The sequence below is a fragment of the Nicotiana tomentosiformis genome, chromosome 11, assembly GCF_000390325.3.
Source record: "Nicotiana tomentosiformis chromosome 11, ASM39032v3, whole genome shotgun sequence".
NCBI classification, from domain to species: domain Eukaryota; kingdom Viridiplantae; phylum Streptophyta; class Magnoliopsida; order Solanales; family Solanaceae; genus Nicotiana; species Nicotiana tomentosiformis.
The window spans coordinates 55,073,533-55,092,000 of record NC_090822.1 but is presented as its reverse complement, the minus strand read 5'-3'; the positions used below and the strand labels follow the sequence as shown (position 1 = coordinate 55,092,000).

Here is an 18,468-nt window from a genome sequence, read left to right as displayed (position 1 = left end):
ATAACACTTGAGAGAAACAACTATATCATATAGAATTCACAAATATTTTCGGCGGTCAAAGAAGGGTACATTGATGGAACACACACATGTTTCTCTCGAATGATTTCTAGCAGTTCAACTAATGAAAGCTTGTCTGGAGCCTCCATAAATCCAGCGAACACTACGGGGGAAAAGCAGGATCAACTGCTACTTTCTTTGATTCTATCCACCCTCACAGAAGGTGTTTTAATCCAGGTGGTTGGCCGTGTTTTTGTTATCGACAAGTTTGGAAAACATTTGAGAATATGTTTACCTCACAATCCAAGGAAAGAATCATGCGGCTGCAGCTTCACCTTCGAACTACAAAAAAGGGTAATACTTCAATGGTGGAATACCTTCAAAAGATGAAAACTCTTATGGATAACTTGGCTGTTGTTGCTCATCCTGTTATTGGCGAAGACCTAGTTTTATATATACTAGGTAGACTTCGCCCATATTATGATGTTCTGGTAGTTTTGTCACTTATATGGTAGATTCGATAATACTTGTTGACCTCCGTGCACTACTACTCAGCCATGAGTGCAAGCTGGAAGAAAATGAATACCTTAGAGCAAGGATTGGCTCAGTAAAACCTATATGCTACGAATCTGAATCCAAGTGATAGAGGAAAAAATAACTTTAAAGGAAACTCCTACCGTAATCCCGACCAATGCGCTGGGGGAAAGGGGTGGTGGCAGAGGTTAGGGACGTGGTTATTACGCCTCATGTTTTAGTAGGTGAAGTATGTCGTAAGTCAAATAATGTAAGCTCGGAAATAAGATCCTCTTTAAAAGTATATAAAGTAATTTAATGATTTTATGCCTTGTTTCCGCAAGCCTTTAAGAGTTAACATTCGGGGACGAATATTTCTACGGGAAAAGTGATGTTACACCCCGTACTTCAGACGTAACTGTCATTATAAGATTATCTAATGTAAGCTCAAAAAGGATGAAATCCTTCTACAAGGATAAGGAAGGTTTATTGAAGTATTAAGTAAGTTAAAATGAATGAGACTTGGAAAAAAATAAATAAGATAATGGATAGATAAAATTGAGCTGCTTGCTTACCGGGAGACTTGCTTGAGCTACTTGCTTACCTGTCCTACTAGCTTGAGCTACTTAACACATGCCATGGTTATTAAATGAGGACAAGACATGTGTATAAGTGAATAAGGGCAGCATGTGACACTTATTAAGTGACCAAGCAGGTGACAAGTAAGTGTGTCACCTACTTGCAAAAAGAGGAGGCCTAAATTTATCAACCTAAATGGACATGTGTAGGTTAGCCGAGAGGGCCTTTTAGGGGCTGAATCAAGATACCTCTCCTCATAATATACAAGTAGTAGAAATATAAAGAGAACCACGAAATTCTCTCCCAAATTGATCTACTCCAAACCCTCAAGAAGTTGTCGATAATCTTCTTCTTCTTTCAATTCAAGTTAAAGGGTAATCTCCAATCTTGAAGGATCGGAAGTGAAGCAAGTTAATAGTCATCAAGGGAAAGATACTACCATTATTTCATCCCTACAAGATCTGATCTAGGTAAGAAAATAATCTCTTCTTCATTTATTTGAGTTTATCTAAGTTCTAGCTAGGTTGTTTGGTGAAGGACTTGTGAAGTAGGGACTGAAAATTGAATTGAAGTTGTTGAGGTGTTATAGACTGTTTGGAGTAGTTTTATATTATTATATGTTTGTCACATGTGAGTATTGGCTTGGACATGTTGTTTTTAAGCTTATTGGTGTCTTAACTAAGTTGTGAGAGTAAGAATTGATAAAGTAATATTCTAAAAATGAATTTTGAGTTGCTGTAATTTATGGCCTGTTATGAGTTAATTTTATGTTTTGTTGTGGCTTAAAAATTAGTATGTATAACTTGAGTATATTGTGGTTGTCAGTATTGAAGTGTATTCAAGTTCTAGCTAAATTTTAGAGATGGAAAAGTGCAAAGTAGCGCTGGGTTCTTGTGTGAGATTGTGTGGACTATTTTGATGATGTATTGCGATGGATTTTAAGGTGGGATATTGATGTAATATGTTTGTTGACATTCTGGTCATGTTGGTCTTATTGTTTGATTTGAGGAAAGGAAAAGAATTAGGGGAGGTGCTGTCCAATTACGCGTTGACGAGCTAGTCGCTCATTTGTATTGAATTCTAGCTTTCGTAAGCCTAACAATGCTTCCATATCGTTGTTGTAGATTGATGTACTAACTGGTTGAACCAACGCCATGATGTTAAGTATATGACAAATGAATGTTAAGGCTATCCCTTCTTTCCTTTTGGCATGATCCATATGATACAAATGAAACGAGCAAATATGCAACTTTCACAAATCACTCTATTCTTAGAAGTATTAGGGGTGCATATGTTCTTGATTCTCCATGTGTCTTGTTATTATATCGTATGTTCATGAGTCTCAGAAAATACATAAGTTGATAAAGTTTATTTCATGATATTAACCAAATGCATATTAATCTTATGACATTCCGAAAGATCTTATCGACTTACTTCCTTATGCATTGCATTCATTTATACATGTATTGACCCATGACCAGATGGTATTATATACACGTATATTATATGTATATGGGGTATGGTGAAAGGTTACATCGTTATATACTCACCACCACCTGATCAGCTCGTATACTTTGATGATTTCGCCCACTGAGGCCGAGATGATATGATGGGATGCCCTCAGAAGCTTGATGATGTTATGTACGCATATATATATGCATGATATGTCATTTATATGCATATGCATGATATTATAAATGTTTCATGATTCACAGAGTTGTTCAGACTTACAGGTTGAGTCCCTTACTCCATGTTTCTTTCATGTATTTTATATACTGCTTTTCATGCCTTACATACTCGGTACTTTATTCGTACTGACGGTCCTTTTGCCTGGGGACGCTGTGTTTCATGCTGCAGGTCCCAATAGACAGGTTGAAAGACCTCCTAGTAGGCTATTAGCTCAGCGAAAGGTGTTGGCTCACTCTACTTGCTCCGGAGTTGCCTATTTGGTCGGTATGCTTTGGACATGTAATGATTGGTATGGCAGGGCCTTGTCCCGACCATTATGACATTTATGTACTCTTAAAGGCTTGTAGACAGATGTCTTGCATACGAATGATTGTATTGCCTTGTCGGCCTATGTTTTAAGTGTACAAGTGATCATTTTAGGTCTTATAGGCCCGTATGTCACAGGTATAAGTTTGTATATCATGTTGGGTCGTCCTATGTCGAGTATTCCCTTATATTTTATTCTGTTTATCTCATGACGGCCTTTTCGGCTCATTTACCCATGATAGTATGATAAGAAAAATACGTTACGTTGGTACTCGATTGAGTAAGACATCGGGTGACTGTTGCGGCCCTACGGTTTTGGTCGTGACAAAAGTTGTATCGGAGCTGTTCTATCCTAGGGAGTCTACAAGCCATGTCTAGTAGAGTCTTATTTATGGGTGTGTTGTGCACCACACTTATAAGCAGGAGGCTACAGGGCATTTAGGATTGTCACTCTTTCTTCTTACTCTAGACCGTATGGTAGAGCTTAGTTGTAAGAATTCATACTCCTAAATTCTATTTTATTCATAATACAATGATAGCAACATCCAAAAATACAGTTGGTAAGAGATTCAATGTGGATGTTAAAGAGTTGAGTAAGAGGAAGTATCATGCTTATGATGAGTAAATGTGAGGTCTTCAGCTGATCATTTGTGTACTAAGACATGTAAGCTTCTTGATAAGGAGCCCTAAGGCAAGAATATCTATCCACACATATGGTAAAAAGAAATAAAAAAATCAGAAGGTAGATACAAGTTTTAGCATGTAAAAGAAGCAACGTGAAATACTATCAATATTTACAGTTGAGACTAAGGAATATAAGCATTTTGAGTTACCTTCAATAGTAACATAGGTATGTACAATTGGTCACACCCATCTCAGTTATTCCATATGGGAGCTAACAGATATAGTTTAAGAGAAGAACGGGATATCAGGATCCAGCTGTGGTAAGAGTAACCCAAAATGGTAGATGGATTGTTAGCGTTTTCTAACATTTTCAAAGGTTAGTGCAAACATGATAATAGATCTCCTTGCAAGACACCCAGATGGTGCACTCTAGAATAGTACAGTCAGATATGAATACTAGAATGTTCAGAAATTTCAAAAGATAGGTAGTGGAATCCCATAGGGGATAAGTATTTACCTTAGTATGACTCTCTTCCCTAGTAAAAAAAGTGAATGTTAGGTCACTTGAAGTGCCAATGAGTTGAAGCAATGGGAGCTAAAAGTGAAAGAATATTTTTTTAAAGTTTTCAGAATAAAGTGATGGACATAAATATTAGCTGGAGAATAAGAAGAGACTAAATGAAGCATTATGAGTAAGATGTGATAAATTGGTGATAAAGGTAAATCAAAATATGACAGTATGAAAGAGTCTATAGTCAAGTGAAGGAAAAGACAAGAGGTGACAGGCCTTAAGACAATAAAATTGTATAAGCCATAAAGTCATACCCTCATTTCGATAAATGAGTTGGTGACTCGAACGTGATTACCAGAAGGCTAAGTTAGATCCCCAGAGTAATAGAAATTAGTACATGCTAGTGAACAAGATAAACTGAACATGAATTAGGGATCAGAAGATTTGATAATAGTCGACATCATGATAATTTCAGAGATAGCGTTCTGGCAATAATAAAATAGACAACAACAGAATAACCTTTAAAGTTCATCCAGGAAGACGTTTCCCTAAAGCAAGCACTGTGAGCAGAGTTAACCTTAAAGGACTAAATTTGTCAGTTACACTAGGTGTCACCCTTGTGCGTAAGGGATTCAGTTATCCCTAGTACATAAGGATTACTGTAAGGCGAGTAAGGGTCATTGATAATGTGAAAAGATGCCAAAGATGAAGAGGTAAAACATCTATAGGTAGATTGTCGTAGCACTAAATCTTAGTACTTCTCTAAATGGGGGAAGATGGTGTGGTGTGGTATTAAGTCGGAGTTAAGCGGTTCAGGTAATGGTAAAGGAACATTGTGGCAAAAAGGCAAAATGGATGAGGTTGCATTTATTCATATCCTACAAATATGTCACAACTCTAGAATATTATGCAAGCACGACACCGAGGAGAGGCAGTAAGAGTTCCCGACCAGGATGTTATTGATAAATAAGTGCGAATGGACACTTGATACATCAGGAGCCAGTGTGAGAAATAAGTTAAGACAAATGACATATCCCAAGAGAGATTATGCAGAATATAGATATGAGAACGGACCAATGAGTAGTTAGTAGTTGATTCAGGAAGAGCCTAGTTATGACTAGACAAGAGGATACAGTCAAATCAGCAGATCATGCAAGATAACGTAGTGAACCCCAACATAGTAAATTCAGTCTCACAGATATGACATTGTAGTATTTGAGAAATATTCAGATAGGAGTTGGGGTAGTTAGAGGTACCATATAAGTGTTATGGAAATAAAAGAGAGTGCCATTGGGAAGACAGTAAAAAATTTCAGTTCAGAAGAAACCCTACGAGCACAAAGGCGCGGAGATAAGTATCTAGGGATAATTATAGGCGAGAAAGAACATCAAAAATTCTGTCACATATATGATGTAATAAGCTCACAACTTTACAAGAGTCAGAGGGTCTCCCCTAAGTACTACAACGAAAGACTTGCTGAGGAAATAAGGAAGAAAGCTTCAACCTAAGCATAGTAACTTGAAGAAGAACTGGTCTTGTAACAACAGTCTCTCTACAACATTGTATGCACTCCATAAAAAAGTGGCACATATTGTGGCTAATGAATGGGAAGAAAGAAAATTAAAGGTGATATTTGAGATCATATAAGTTACAGGAAATTTCAGTATTCGTAGACAATAAGATAAGCCAAGTATTCATGCAACAAGTGGTAGAATGACCAGGAAAAGTAATTGCATGCATCTAAAGACAACTGAGAAGGCACGAAAGGATCTCTATAGTGCTAGCAAGTTAAAGGAAGGTTGTGAGTAGTATAAATAGATATGTGTAGGTCACAAGCTAAAGTATGGTAGAGTGACAAGGCTTTAGGTAGATAGAGTAAGGGTAAGAAATGGTGAGTGAGAAGGTGACAAGAATATGTAAGGCTACAAAATTAAGCCCATCAAAACGAAGATGGTTTTCGTAAGTTATAGAATGCTTAGTATAGCTTGAATAAACTCGGAGGAGTTTAAGACTAGGAGAATTTAGAAGAGATGGAATGCTGCCCTGGTAGTAGAATATGAGTGTGAGTCTAATAAGCAATAAGAGGATGATGTTTAGGAATATAGTCTTCGATTGAAGTAATGATTTAACGAGAAAGGATATCATGAATTGCAAGGGATTAGAATACCTGCCATAAGATGAATCACGTTCAGATGCTATGAAATACGGTTTTTGAAGTATAGTATCGTCCCTAAGGTGGATCAGGCAAATCACTTCAGATTTACCCCGATGCGACGTGAGCCCTAGTGATAATGTATTACGTAAGAGGTTTCAAGTTATCAGTGGTAGATTATAGATCCACATTAAGGTTAATCAACAATAGATGGATAAAAGTTCTAATATATGAGAAGAGATAAGGATGTCATTCTTTAGATGAACAATAATAAGAAAGCATTAAAGGACTTAAATTTATACATATAGGATAAGTAGTGAGAGAGTAACCTCGAGTTGGGTAGAAAACCCCGATAATAATAAACCAAAGTAAGAGTTATAGTACAGTGTGACCTACCTACATTTAGTAAAGACATAAGCATATATAACCAAGGGTATGAAACAAGATATAGCAATGGCCGTAAGTTCGACAAAGTATCGAGAGAAGAACTTCAGTACACCTATAGATGCCCAGAGGGACAACTTGTCATAGTTATGTATTATGTTCACAATGTGAAGCCTGGAGATTGGCTAAAAGCTGGAGGAAAAAGGATAGAAGAGTCGCTAGGCGCACATACAAGGACAAAGTCGTACAAGCTGCATGATAGAAGGTAGCAATAGTTACGAGATTGGAATAATTTCGACCACAAGTCATGGTGTGAGAAAGAGGCCTAAAGGGGGGGAAAGCCCTGGCCTTTGGATTTATTCACGAAACAGTTGCCTAGGTGGCAAGGACAATATTGAAGTATTCGTAAGAGCTATAGGTTATGAGAATGATAAGTGCATCAGTCAATATTGGAGGACAAATATTCCAAAGGGGGAATGATGCTACACCCTATGTTTTCGTACGTGAAAGTACGTCGTAAGTCAATTGATGTAAGCTCAGAAATGAGATCCTCATTGAAAGTATATAAAGTAATTTAATGGTGTTATGCCTCATTTTCGCAAGACTTTAAGAGTTAACATTCGGGGACAAACATTTCTAAGGGGGAAGTGAGGTTACACCCCGTACTTCAGACATCACTGTCATTATAAGATTATCCAATGTAAGGTCAAGGATGAAATCCTTCTACAAGGCTAAGGAAGGTTTATTGAAGTCTTAAGTAAGTTAAGATGAATGAGACTTGGGAAAAACAAATGAGATAATGGATACATAAAATTGAGATGCTTGCTTACCGGGATACTTGCTAGAGCTACTTGCTTACCCGTCCTACTAGCTTGAGTTACTTGCTTACCTGTCCTACTAGCTTGAGCTACTTAACACATATCATGATTATTAAATGATAAAAAAAACAAGTGTATAAGTGAATAAGGGCAGCATGTGACACCTATTAAGTAACCAAGCAGGTGACAAGTAGGTATGTCACCTACTTCCAAAAAGGGAAGGCCCAAATTAGTCAACCTAAATAGACATGTGTAGGTTAGCCAAGAGGGCCTTTTTAGGGGATGAATCAAGAAACCTCTCCTCATAATATCCAAGTAGTAGAAATATAAAGAAATCCACAAAAGTCTCTCCTATTTTGATCTGCTCCAAACCCTCAAGAAGTTGCTGATAATCTTCTTCTTCTTTCAATTCAAGTGAAAGGGTAATCTCCAACCTCGAAGGATCTGAAGTGAAGCAAGTTAATAGTCATCAAGCGAAAGATACTACCATTGTTTCATCCATCTGATCTAGGTAAGAAAATTATCTCTTCTTCATTTATTTGAGTTTATCTTAGTTGTAGCTAAGTTATTTGGTGAATGACTTGTGAAGTAGGGGCTGGAAATCGAGTTGAAGTTGTTGAGGTGTTATAGACTGTTTGGAGTAGTTTCATGTTATTATACGGGTTGGGCGTGTTGTTTTAAGCTAATTATTGCCTTAACTAAGTTGTGAGAGTAAGAACTGATGAAGTAATAATTTGAAAATAAATTTTGAGTTGCTATAATTTGTGGACTGCTATGAGTTCGTTTTTATATTGTGTTGTGGCTTGAAAATCAGTATGTATAACCTTTGTTTATTGTGGTTGTCAGTACTGAAGTGTATTCAAGTTCTAGTTAAATTTTATCTATGGAAAAGTGCAATGTAGCTCTGGGTTGTTGTGTGAGATTGTGTGGATTATTTTGGCGATGTATTGCGATGGATTTTAAGGTGTGATATTGATGTAATATGTTTTTTGACATTCCGGGCATGTTGGTCTTGTTGTTTGATTTTAGGAAAGGAAAAGATTAAGGGGAGGTGCTGTCCAATTACTCGTAGACGAGCTAGTTGCCCATTTGTGTTGAATTCCAGCTTCCGTAAGCTTAACAATGCTTTCATATCGCTGTTGTAGTTTGAAGTACTAACGGGTTGAACTAACGCCATGAGGTTAAGTATACGACAAAGGTATGTTAAGGCTATCCCTTCTTTTCTTTTGGCATGATCTATATGATACAAACGAAACGAGCAAACACACAACTTTCACAAATGACTCTATTCTTAGAAGTACTAGGGGTGTCTATGTTCTTGATTCCCCATGTGTCCTGTTATTATATCGTCTTTTCATGGGTCTCAGAAAATACATAAGTTGATAAGGTTTATTTCATGATATAAACTGAAGGCATATTAATCTTATGACATTCCGAGTTATCTTATCGACTTACTTCCGTATGCATTGCAATCATTTACATATATACACGTATATTATATGTATAGGATATGGGGAAAAGTTACAGCGTTATATATACATCAGCAACTAATCAGCTGGTATACTTTGATGATTTCGCCCACTAAGGCCGAGATGATATGATGGGATGCCCTCAGAGGCTTGATGATGTTATTTATGCATATACCTATGCATGATATGACATATATGCATATGTATGACATTCTAAATGCTTCATGATTCACAGAGCTGTTAAAACTTATAAGTTGAGTCCTTTACTCTATGTTTCTTTCACTTCTTTCATATACTGATTTTCATGCCTTACATACTCGGTACTTTATTCGTACTGACGTTCCTTTTTCCTGGGGATGCTGGTTTCATGCCGTAGGTCCCGATAGACAGGTCAACAGTCCTCCAAGTAGGCTATCAGCTCAGCAAAAGGTGTTGGCATACTCCACTTGCTCCGGAGTTGCCTATTTGGTCGGTATGATTTGGACATCTAATGATTGGTATTGTGGGTCCTTGTCCCGACCTTTATGACGTTTCTGTACTCTTAGAGGCTTGTAAATAGATGTCATACATATGAAAGATTGTATGGCCTTGTCGGCCTATGTTTTGAATGTACAAGTGATCATTTTGGGTCTTATAGGCCCGTATGTCACATGTGAAAGTTTGTATATTATGTTGGGTCGTCCTATGTCTAGTAGTTCCTTATGTTTTATTCTGGTTATCTCGTGACGGTCTTTCCGACTCATTTACCCAAGACAGTATGATAAGAAAGATATGTTACATTGGTACACAGTTGAGTAAGACATCAGGTGTTCGTCGCAGCCCTGCAGTTTGGGTCATGATGGTGGTAGAAGAATAACTGTAATTATGCTTCAGTTCAATGTCAAGTCTGCAACATGCATGGCATACAACAATGAATTGTTATCATCAGTTCGATCATGTTTATCAGACGCCGTCTAAGCAGCAAATGGATATTTTTCTTGCCAGCCATCAACCATGAATGATCCAGCTTGGTACCCAGACTCTGGTGCAATAAATCATATTACAAGTGATCTCACCACCATCATTTTTTGAGGAGAGCATTTCATGTTGATAATGGTGCAGGTTTGGCTATAAGTCATGTTGGAAATTAAACTTTGTCTGGTTATTCTAAGCCGTTATAGTTAAAGATTGTATTGCTTGTGCCTAATGTTACCAAAAACTTAAGTGTTGCTCAATATATTAGTGATAATGATGCTATTATTTAAGTTTCACCCTCTCTTTTTTTTTTTATTGTGAGGGAACGGAAAATGGGGAAGGTGCTATTGGATGGAACCTTAAACATGACCTTTACCAACTCCACTCGATTTAATCCTCCATCTTGAAAGCTCTTAAGAATAAATCACAAGCACTTCTTATGACAAAACCATCACTACTAGAAATCTACCAAAATCCGTCCAAACCATACCGACCGAAATCGGTCGCGAAAGTCAAATAAAAATTTTGACTAAAAAATATTGATCCCACAATAAAGAAACAGTGCTTTGTGTGACAAATATAACAATTTCGACTGATGTCGGTCGGAAATTGATCAATATTTGACCAAAACCTGGTCAGACTTTATATATTATCTACCAAAAAAATATTTAATAAAAAGAATTCAAGTATACCGACCGAAGTCAGTCGGAAATTTTAATTTAATTATTCCCGCCCAGGCTCAATTATTTTTTTCCCATAACAAAAATATTTTTTTTACATTATTATGAATATACCGACCGATTTCGGTTAGTACAAATGGTCAAAAATAGTCAACCACTTATAAATTATTATTATTTACACTATATATATATATATATATATATATATATATATATATATATATCTTAGCATGTTGGATACAACGACTATATCAATTAAACTTGATCAATTATATATATATATATATATATATATATATATATATATATATATATATATATATATATATATATATATATATATATATATATATACTTAGCATGTTGGATACAACGACTATATCAATTAAACTTGATCAATTATATATATAATGTTTATCATCCGTGTGCTTTTGTATAAATTACACTTCATTTCCGTATACGTATAATAAATTCTAATTGAGTGTATGATTTTATTTCATTTATGATAATTCACACTTACATACATATGACTAGCGTTGATAATTTATTCTCAGTTGTTCATACTCGAATGCTTGATGATTTATTCTCAATTGGATATAATTTATATTAAATTGGATACAACTTAATATTGGATATAGATCCAATATTAAGTTGTATCCAACTATATTAAGTTGTATCTAATTATATTAAGTTGTATTAATACAATTTAATTCAATTATAGTAAGTTTTAATCGAATATAATTGAGTTTTCAATTGATCCACCTATGAAGTATCCGAGCAAAGTACTAATAAGGTGATCAAGAACAAAACATTCAAGACTATGTCGATTGTACACATCTTGGAGCATATAGTCACTCATTATACCAGAGCATCTAGTCACTTAAACTCCAAGATTTGTTTTCTTATTTAGTCACCGATCATGCATTCGAGTATGAACATTTGAGAATAAATCATCAACGCTAGTCATATGTATGTAGGTATAAATTATCGAGTTTAATTTATATAGTCATTGTATCCATCATGCTGTGTGTGTGAAAGAGAGAGAGAGAGAAGAGAGAGAGAGAGAGAGAGAGAGAGAGAGAGAGTATTATATATATAATTTATATTGTTAAATATATATATAGATTGTAAATAATAATAATTTAATATATAGAGAGATTGTAAATAACAATAATTTAATTTTTGACCACTAAAACCGACCGAAATCGGTCGGTATATTTATAATAATTTAAAAATAAAAAATTTTTAATTAAAGTTTCCGATCGAATTCGGTCGGAAATTTTGAGGTCAAACGGCCAAAAATTTTTTTATTATTACCGACCGAAGTCGGTGGTAATATCCTAATTAGATCTAATAGACGAGTTTTCTTCTCCATTTTTATCTTTTTCCTCTCTCTCTTCTTTCTCTCTTCCATCTGTCTTTCTCACACCCTTTTACCCAAATCCCACCCAAAATCAAGTCCCCCACCCCGAAAATCGAAATCCCACCTCCCCCAGCCCCAATCCCCCAACCCCACCTCCTTCGCCTGCCACTGCCGCACGCTGCCTGCCACCTCCATCACTGTCACTCCCCTCCCGCCGCCACCACTACTACTCTCTTTCAAGGTTAGTGTTCTACCTTATTAGCCTTTTAATTTTTAATTTATTGCATGCCTAATATAATTTTATACAATTGTTTTAGGGTTTTTGTCTATTTTGGATTTATGTGACGAAGTTTGGCAGTTTTTGAACTATATTGTAATTACAGTGAACTACATTGTAACTAAAATTGATTATGCGCTAATAGAGGTGTATAAATTACTTAAACTAGTTAATTTGTGGTGTATAAATTATATAAACTAGGGTTTAGTGCTCTTAATTTATGAAGTTGGATGCTCTTAATTTTGTTTATTGCTTTTAGAAATAATTTGTTATTTTAGGGTTTAATTTATTATTATATTAGTATTTATTGCTTTTAAAAATTTAGATTTTATTAATTTAGGGGATAATATTGTTCTATTAGTGTTTATTGCTTTTCGAAAATTAAGCTTAACTAATTATGCTAGATTAACTGAGTGTGCTAGCAAACTATAATTGAATGAGTTAGTCTAATTGAATGGCTTAACTTATTTAATATTCTAGTAAGTAAATATGGTACTTTGTAACTAAAGTTTATTATTTAACTTAATTCTATAAATTAATTTGAATTATGATTAATATAACATGTAATTTATTTGTTCTTTGTGTAGATGAAATATCGTAGTTAAATGTATAATAGAAATTATCTAAATTGTCAATTTTTGAGGGAGGAATTTATAGAAGGGGTTAAGGAATTTATTAGGCATGCAATGTCACTTGAACTGTTCCGGATTGGAGGGATGATTAGGTGTCCTAGTACGAAGTGCAAGTGTTTGTATTTTTTGTGTTTAGAGGATATTACGACTCATCTTTATAGAAAGGGGTTTATGGATAATTATTTTGTGTGGACTAGTCATGAAGGTTGATAGTACTGATGGTGTATTTCATAATGTAGTTGTTGGTGAAAGTAGTAGGTCGGTGGAGAATAGCGTTCACCATCCTAGATACCATGCAATGGTTGCAGATGCTTTTTGGATGCACTTCTATTTTGAAACCCATGAAAGTGTTGAACAACCTCCTAACGAAGTCGCAAAATATTTTTATGAACAGTTAGAGGTCGCTAGTCGTCCACTAAGGGAAGGGAGTATGCACTCTCAGTAGTCTTTTGCGGCTAGATTACTAAGTATCAAATCAGATACCTATATTTCTCAAGCGGGAATGGATTCTTTCATTGGCCTTATGAGTGAACTAATTGACTCAACTTTCAACATACCAGAAGATTTTTATAAGGTTAAAAGATTGGTTTCTAAGTTAGAACTCTCGTCTATGAGAATCGATTGTTGTGAAGATGGTTGCATGTTGTATTATAAGGGTGATGCAGATTTAGAAAGTTGTAAATTTTTTGAAAAACATCGTTTTAAGAGGGCTTCCAGCGAAAAAAATATTGCTGTGAAGTCGATACATTATTTACCTCTTATTCATAGATTAAAGAGATTGTACACATCGATGAGTTCCGCTCCTCATATGAGATGGTATTATGAAAATAGAAGGCCTCCTGGTGTTATGTGTCATCCTTCAAATGGGGAAGCTTGGAAGCATTTTGATAGGATGTATCTGGATTATGCTAGTGAACCGAGGAATGTTAGGTTGGGTTTGTGTGCTTATAGTTTTACGCCATTTTCTGTTTCTGCAATACCATATTCATGTTGGCCGGTCTTTATTACGCCGTATACTCTTCCGCCTGAAATGTGTATGACTAGTCCATATATGTTTTTAAAATTGTGTTATTCCCGGTCCCCGCAATCCAAAGAGTTTGATTGATGTATATTTACAACCTCTGATTGATGAGCTAAAATAGTTGTGGTATGATGGAGTTGAGACATATGACATATTAACTAAGAAAATTTCAACTTGTGTGCTAACTTAATATGGACCATTAATAATTTTTCTGCGTATGGAATATTTTCTGCATGGATGACTGCTGGAAAGTTAGCATGTCCTTACTGCATGAAAAATGGTAAAGCGTTCACTTTAAGACATGGCCGAAAGCAGTCATGGTTTAATTGTCATCGTCAGTTCTTGCCAGTTGATCATGAGTTCAGAAGGATAAAGAACACATTAAAAAAGAATACAGTTGAACATGATTTGCCACCTTCAATTTTGTCCGGTGAGAAAATTTGGGAGAGGGTTCAGAACTTCACTAAAGTTATCGAGACCCCACCTTCTAGATTTCCTGGATATGGCGTTACTCATAACTGGACAAAACAGAGCATATTTTGGGAGTTGCCATATTGAAAGAATAATCTTCTCCTACACAATCTTGATGTCATGCATATTGAGAAGAACTATTTTGACAATTTGTTTAACACAGTGATGGATGATAGGAATAGGACAAAAGATAACCCGAGGGCTAGATTGGACTTACAAGAATATTGCAGGCGACCTGAATTACATTTGCAGTCTGCAAACAATGGTAAGGTGTTCAAGCCCAAGGCGAGCTACACATTCACTTTGGAACAAAGATGACAGATTTGTGAGTGGGTTGCAAACCTAAAAATGAACGAGGGTTATGCTTCGAACTTGGGAAAACGTGTTGATATAGTTGAAGGAAAGCTGACTCATATGAAAAGTCATGGCTGCCATGTCTTCATGGAAACCTTAATTCCTATTGTATTTTGTAGTTTGCCTGAAAATATGTGGAAACCCATCACAGAGATAAGTTTATTCTTCAAAGACTTATGTTCTACCACATTAAGAGAAGAAAACCTATTTCAAATGAATCGGAACATTCCTGTAATCAGTAATAAGCTGGAAAGGATTATTTCATGTGGTTTCTTTGAGGTGATGGAATACCTTCCAATTCACCTTGTACACGTGGCGCGACTTGGAGGGCCAGTTCAATGCAGGTGGATGTATCTATTCGAGAGGTAATGATCAAACCTTGATTTATTCTTGTAATTTTCTTTAATTTTATCGTCTAATATGATAATGTGCAGGACTATCCGCAAGTGTAAATGATTTGTTAAACAGAGGAATAGGATTGAAGGATCCATATGCGAAGTCTATCTTACAAAGGGAACTGCCCATTTTTGTTCTTACTACTTCGACAGTCATGTGCCATGTGCTAGAAATAGGCCCAATCAGCACAATGTCGTGATTGAGATTGATCCATTATATCAACCAATATCCATATTCAATCAACCAGGCCGAGGTTCTAAAGATCGAACAAAAAGGGGCCTAAGTAGTATGGAGTACAAATCATCTTCAAATCATGTATTGCTAAATTGTCCGGAAGTTCAACCCTTTCTTAAGTAAGTGTTCACGTAATATTAATTTACATGGACTACTATTTAATTTGGTTGATGCAACTAACAAATAATTTTCAATGTGTCGCCTTAGTGACTTCGTGAGTCAATTTGGCCATGGTGTTGTATATTCTACATTTGAGGCATGGTTTAAAGAGTGTGTAAGTGCATCTTACATATTTCTCACATGTGAATATATATACTTGGTCACTTGTGAATATGCTTGCTCACTTGTGATTTATTTAACACTACATGTAGGTCAATAATACAAATAACGGTGTTAATCAATTTTTGAAAGATATATCTTGGGGACCTGTACCTACGGTTACAACTATGTCTAAGTATTTTGTGTGGTTATAAATTTCACACCGAGGAATGCTCCAAGTATAAAAAAAAATAATAACAGCGGGGTGTGTGTCAAAGGTGGTGAAGGCAACCAAGATGGAAAAAATGATTATTATGGTGTGATCAAAGAGATTGTAGAATTGTCATATTCAGGTTGGCCATAAGAAGATCATACTTTTTCGATGCAAGTGGTTTGACTCAACACCTAGAGGAGGTACAAATGTACACTCGCAGTACAACATAATTGAGGTTAATAAAAAGAGGGAGTATGATCGCTATGATCCTTTTATAATTGCAGAAAAAGTTAGGCAAGTGTATTATACTCCATATCCATTACGGAGGGATAAGGCTGATTGGTTGGTTGTAATCAAAACTAAGCCTGTTGGTAGGGTGGAGGTTGAGAATGTGCTAGATGTTTCTTACCAAAACGATAACTCAAGTGTTAACCAAATGGTGGATGATCAGTTAGAAAATGACTTGGAGCATCCTCAACGCATATTAGAAGAAGTTGTTATAGAGGGAATAACAATCATAGAAAATGAGGATGAAGAATCACCTAATGAAAATGAAATAAGTGAAGATGAAGAATATTCGGACGAGGAAGACTTCGAAGACGACTAGCATGTTAGTTTTTTCAAGCGCTCTCAACTTATATAGATTTACATTCTCAATTCTAACATTTTCTTTAATTTATGCAGATGACCGGTAGAAGTCGAGGTAGGTCTAGGAAGGATAAGAGGCCTATTGATCATGATGATGGTGCTACACCCTCGCTTCCTTCCACTCCACACTTGTATCCCTCCGCCGCTGATGGTCGGCAGTAATATTCTAGGCACACATCTATTCCACCACATCCATATACTCATTAGACTACCTACCATTCGCCCTCCCAGCAGTATTCTTACCATTCTCCGCCACATGGCTATACCCCGCTTCCTCCACATGATCCTGCATATAGTTACATGGGTCTATCGAGTCATCAGTCACAGAGTCATATGGTGATACGCCCGCCATCTGCTCCATTTGCTTCATCACCAGCTGGATCGCATCCATCTAGATTTCAGCTAGCCGGATCGAAGTAGGGGTCTGGATCATAGCAGGGGTCTAGATTGCTGCAGGGGTGTGGATCGCAACCATCTTCATCAGTGACATCGTCTACCTCTCCACGGAGTTCGCCTCCTAGCATTTCTAGACTTCGCCTTCAGGATAGTAGCACTGAGCCAGATGCCTCCCCTTCTGTGCACGCTTCAAATTCATTGTAGGAAGATGATCCAGAGGAAGTGCGGTATGATCGTTATCATAGGATGATCATCAGGCCTGAGGGCAATGGGTAAGATTTATTTATTACTTCTTTATTTTTGCTGAATTATAATAACTAGTCTTGTTTATTTAATGTAATTGCTATGTTGCAGGTTCATACCTAATAATCAGACTATAAAGATAATCACTGAAGCTCTTGGCTGGTTGTATGATGCGCCCTATGCGACTTGGAGTAACTTTCCAACGGAGCTTGTGCAACAAATTTTCGACCAATTTAAGATTTTAATATAATTCTTATCTATTTAAGTATTATATTAACAATATTTTCATCTAACATTACACACTTTATTTGCAGACTAAATGTGCCTCGGAGGACCAACATAACAATGCCATTCTCTCAAATTTTGAGTTCAAATGCCGTAAGAGACTATCCGATTCCTTCTATTCTGCTCGGAAGAAGAGAAAGAAGTCTTCAAGGGTTCTACCGCACATATGGGAGGATCTGCTGAGGCAGTGGACCACTGAGAAGTTCGAGAAGAAGAGTAAACAGGGAAAGAAGGCCCGAGCATCTGAGAAGGGTGGCTCTTTGCATTGTGTGGGCGCAAGGAGCATGGAGACTGCGAGGAGACTACTGGTAATTCCTTAAAATATTTAATTCTATTTTTATCGAACTATATTTATATATTTTAATTTAGTTAACATGTTTTATTATATTTATAGGAAAAAACATATGGGAGTAAGATGACTCACGATGAGTTCTTCATGGAGAATCACATCTGGAAGAAGAAGGCACCGACAGATCTTACTAGATGGGTCGAGGACCGGTCGGAGATTGCATATGTAAGTTTCATAACTACTATAACTTGAAATTAATATTTATAATATTATATAATTAATAATTTTCTATCTTCTAAATAAAGGGTCGCTACAATATTAATGTGAAGGAGTACACTCAGAGCTTGCCACCGAATGAGCAAGGCGAGCGACCACCCCTTTCAGACGAAGAAGCGCAGAGGATATGGTTGGATGTTGTCGGTGGTCCTAAAAAGGGGATAGCATATGGCCTTCCAGAGATATCATTTCGGTGCTACAGGGCTAGATTGCAAGGTATAGGGACTTCCGCCCAAGGCGAGGAAATTGATAGGTCGACTCTCTCGTCTATGGAGAAGAAGATCGCAAAGCTGACATCAGAGCTTAAAGAGATAAAGGCTAGAGAACAAAAGAGAGATGAACAATTTGATATCCTTCAAGTTCAGCTAGAAAAGAGGGACCAACAATTTAATCTCCTTCAAGGTCAGCTTGCCAATCATATTGCTAGTGGTGCTT

General features: G+C 36.3%; 1 protein-coding gene and 1 long non-coding RNA gene across 2 annotated transcripts; both read left to right on the top strand.

Moving 5' to 3' along the window:
- Positions 1-1,345: 1,345 nt before the first annotated feature.
- Positions 1,346-3,355, top strand: LOC138900867 (uncharacterized). The gene is made up of 2 exons (XR_011412176.1): positions 1,346-1,559; positions 2,947-3,355. It is a non-coding gene; the product is annotated as an uncharacterized lncRNA (long non-coding RNA).
- Positions 3,356-14,560: 11,205 nt separating this feature from the next.
- Positions 14,561-16,503, top strand: LOC138901466 (uncharacterized). The gene is made up of 3 exons (XM_070189233.1): positions 14,561-14,705; positions 15,229-15,353; positions 16,036-16,503. The coding sequence occupies exons 1-3, from the start codon at positions 14,561-14,563 to the stop codon at positions 16,501-16,503; spliced, it is 738 nt and encodes a 245-aa protein (XP_070045334.1).
- Positions 16,504-18,468: the final 1,965 nt, after the last annotated feature.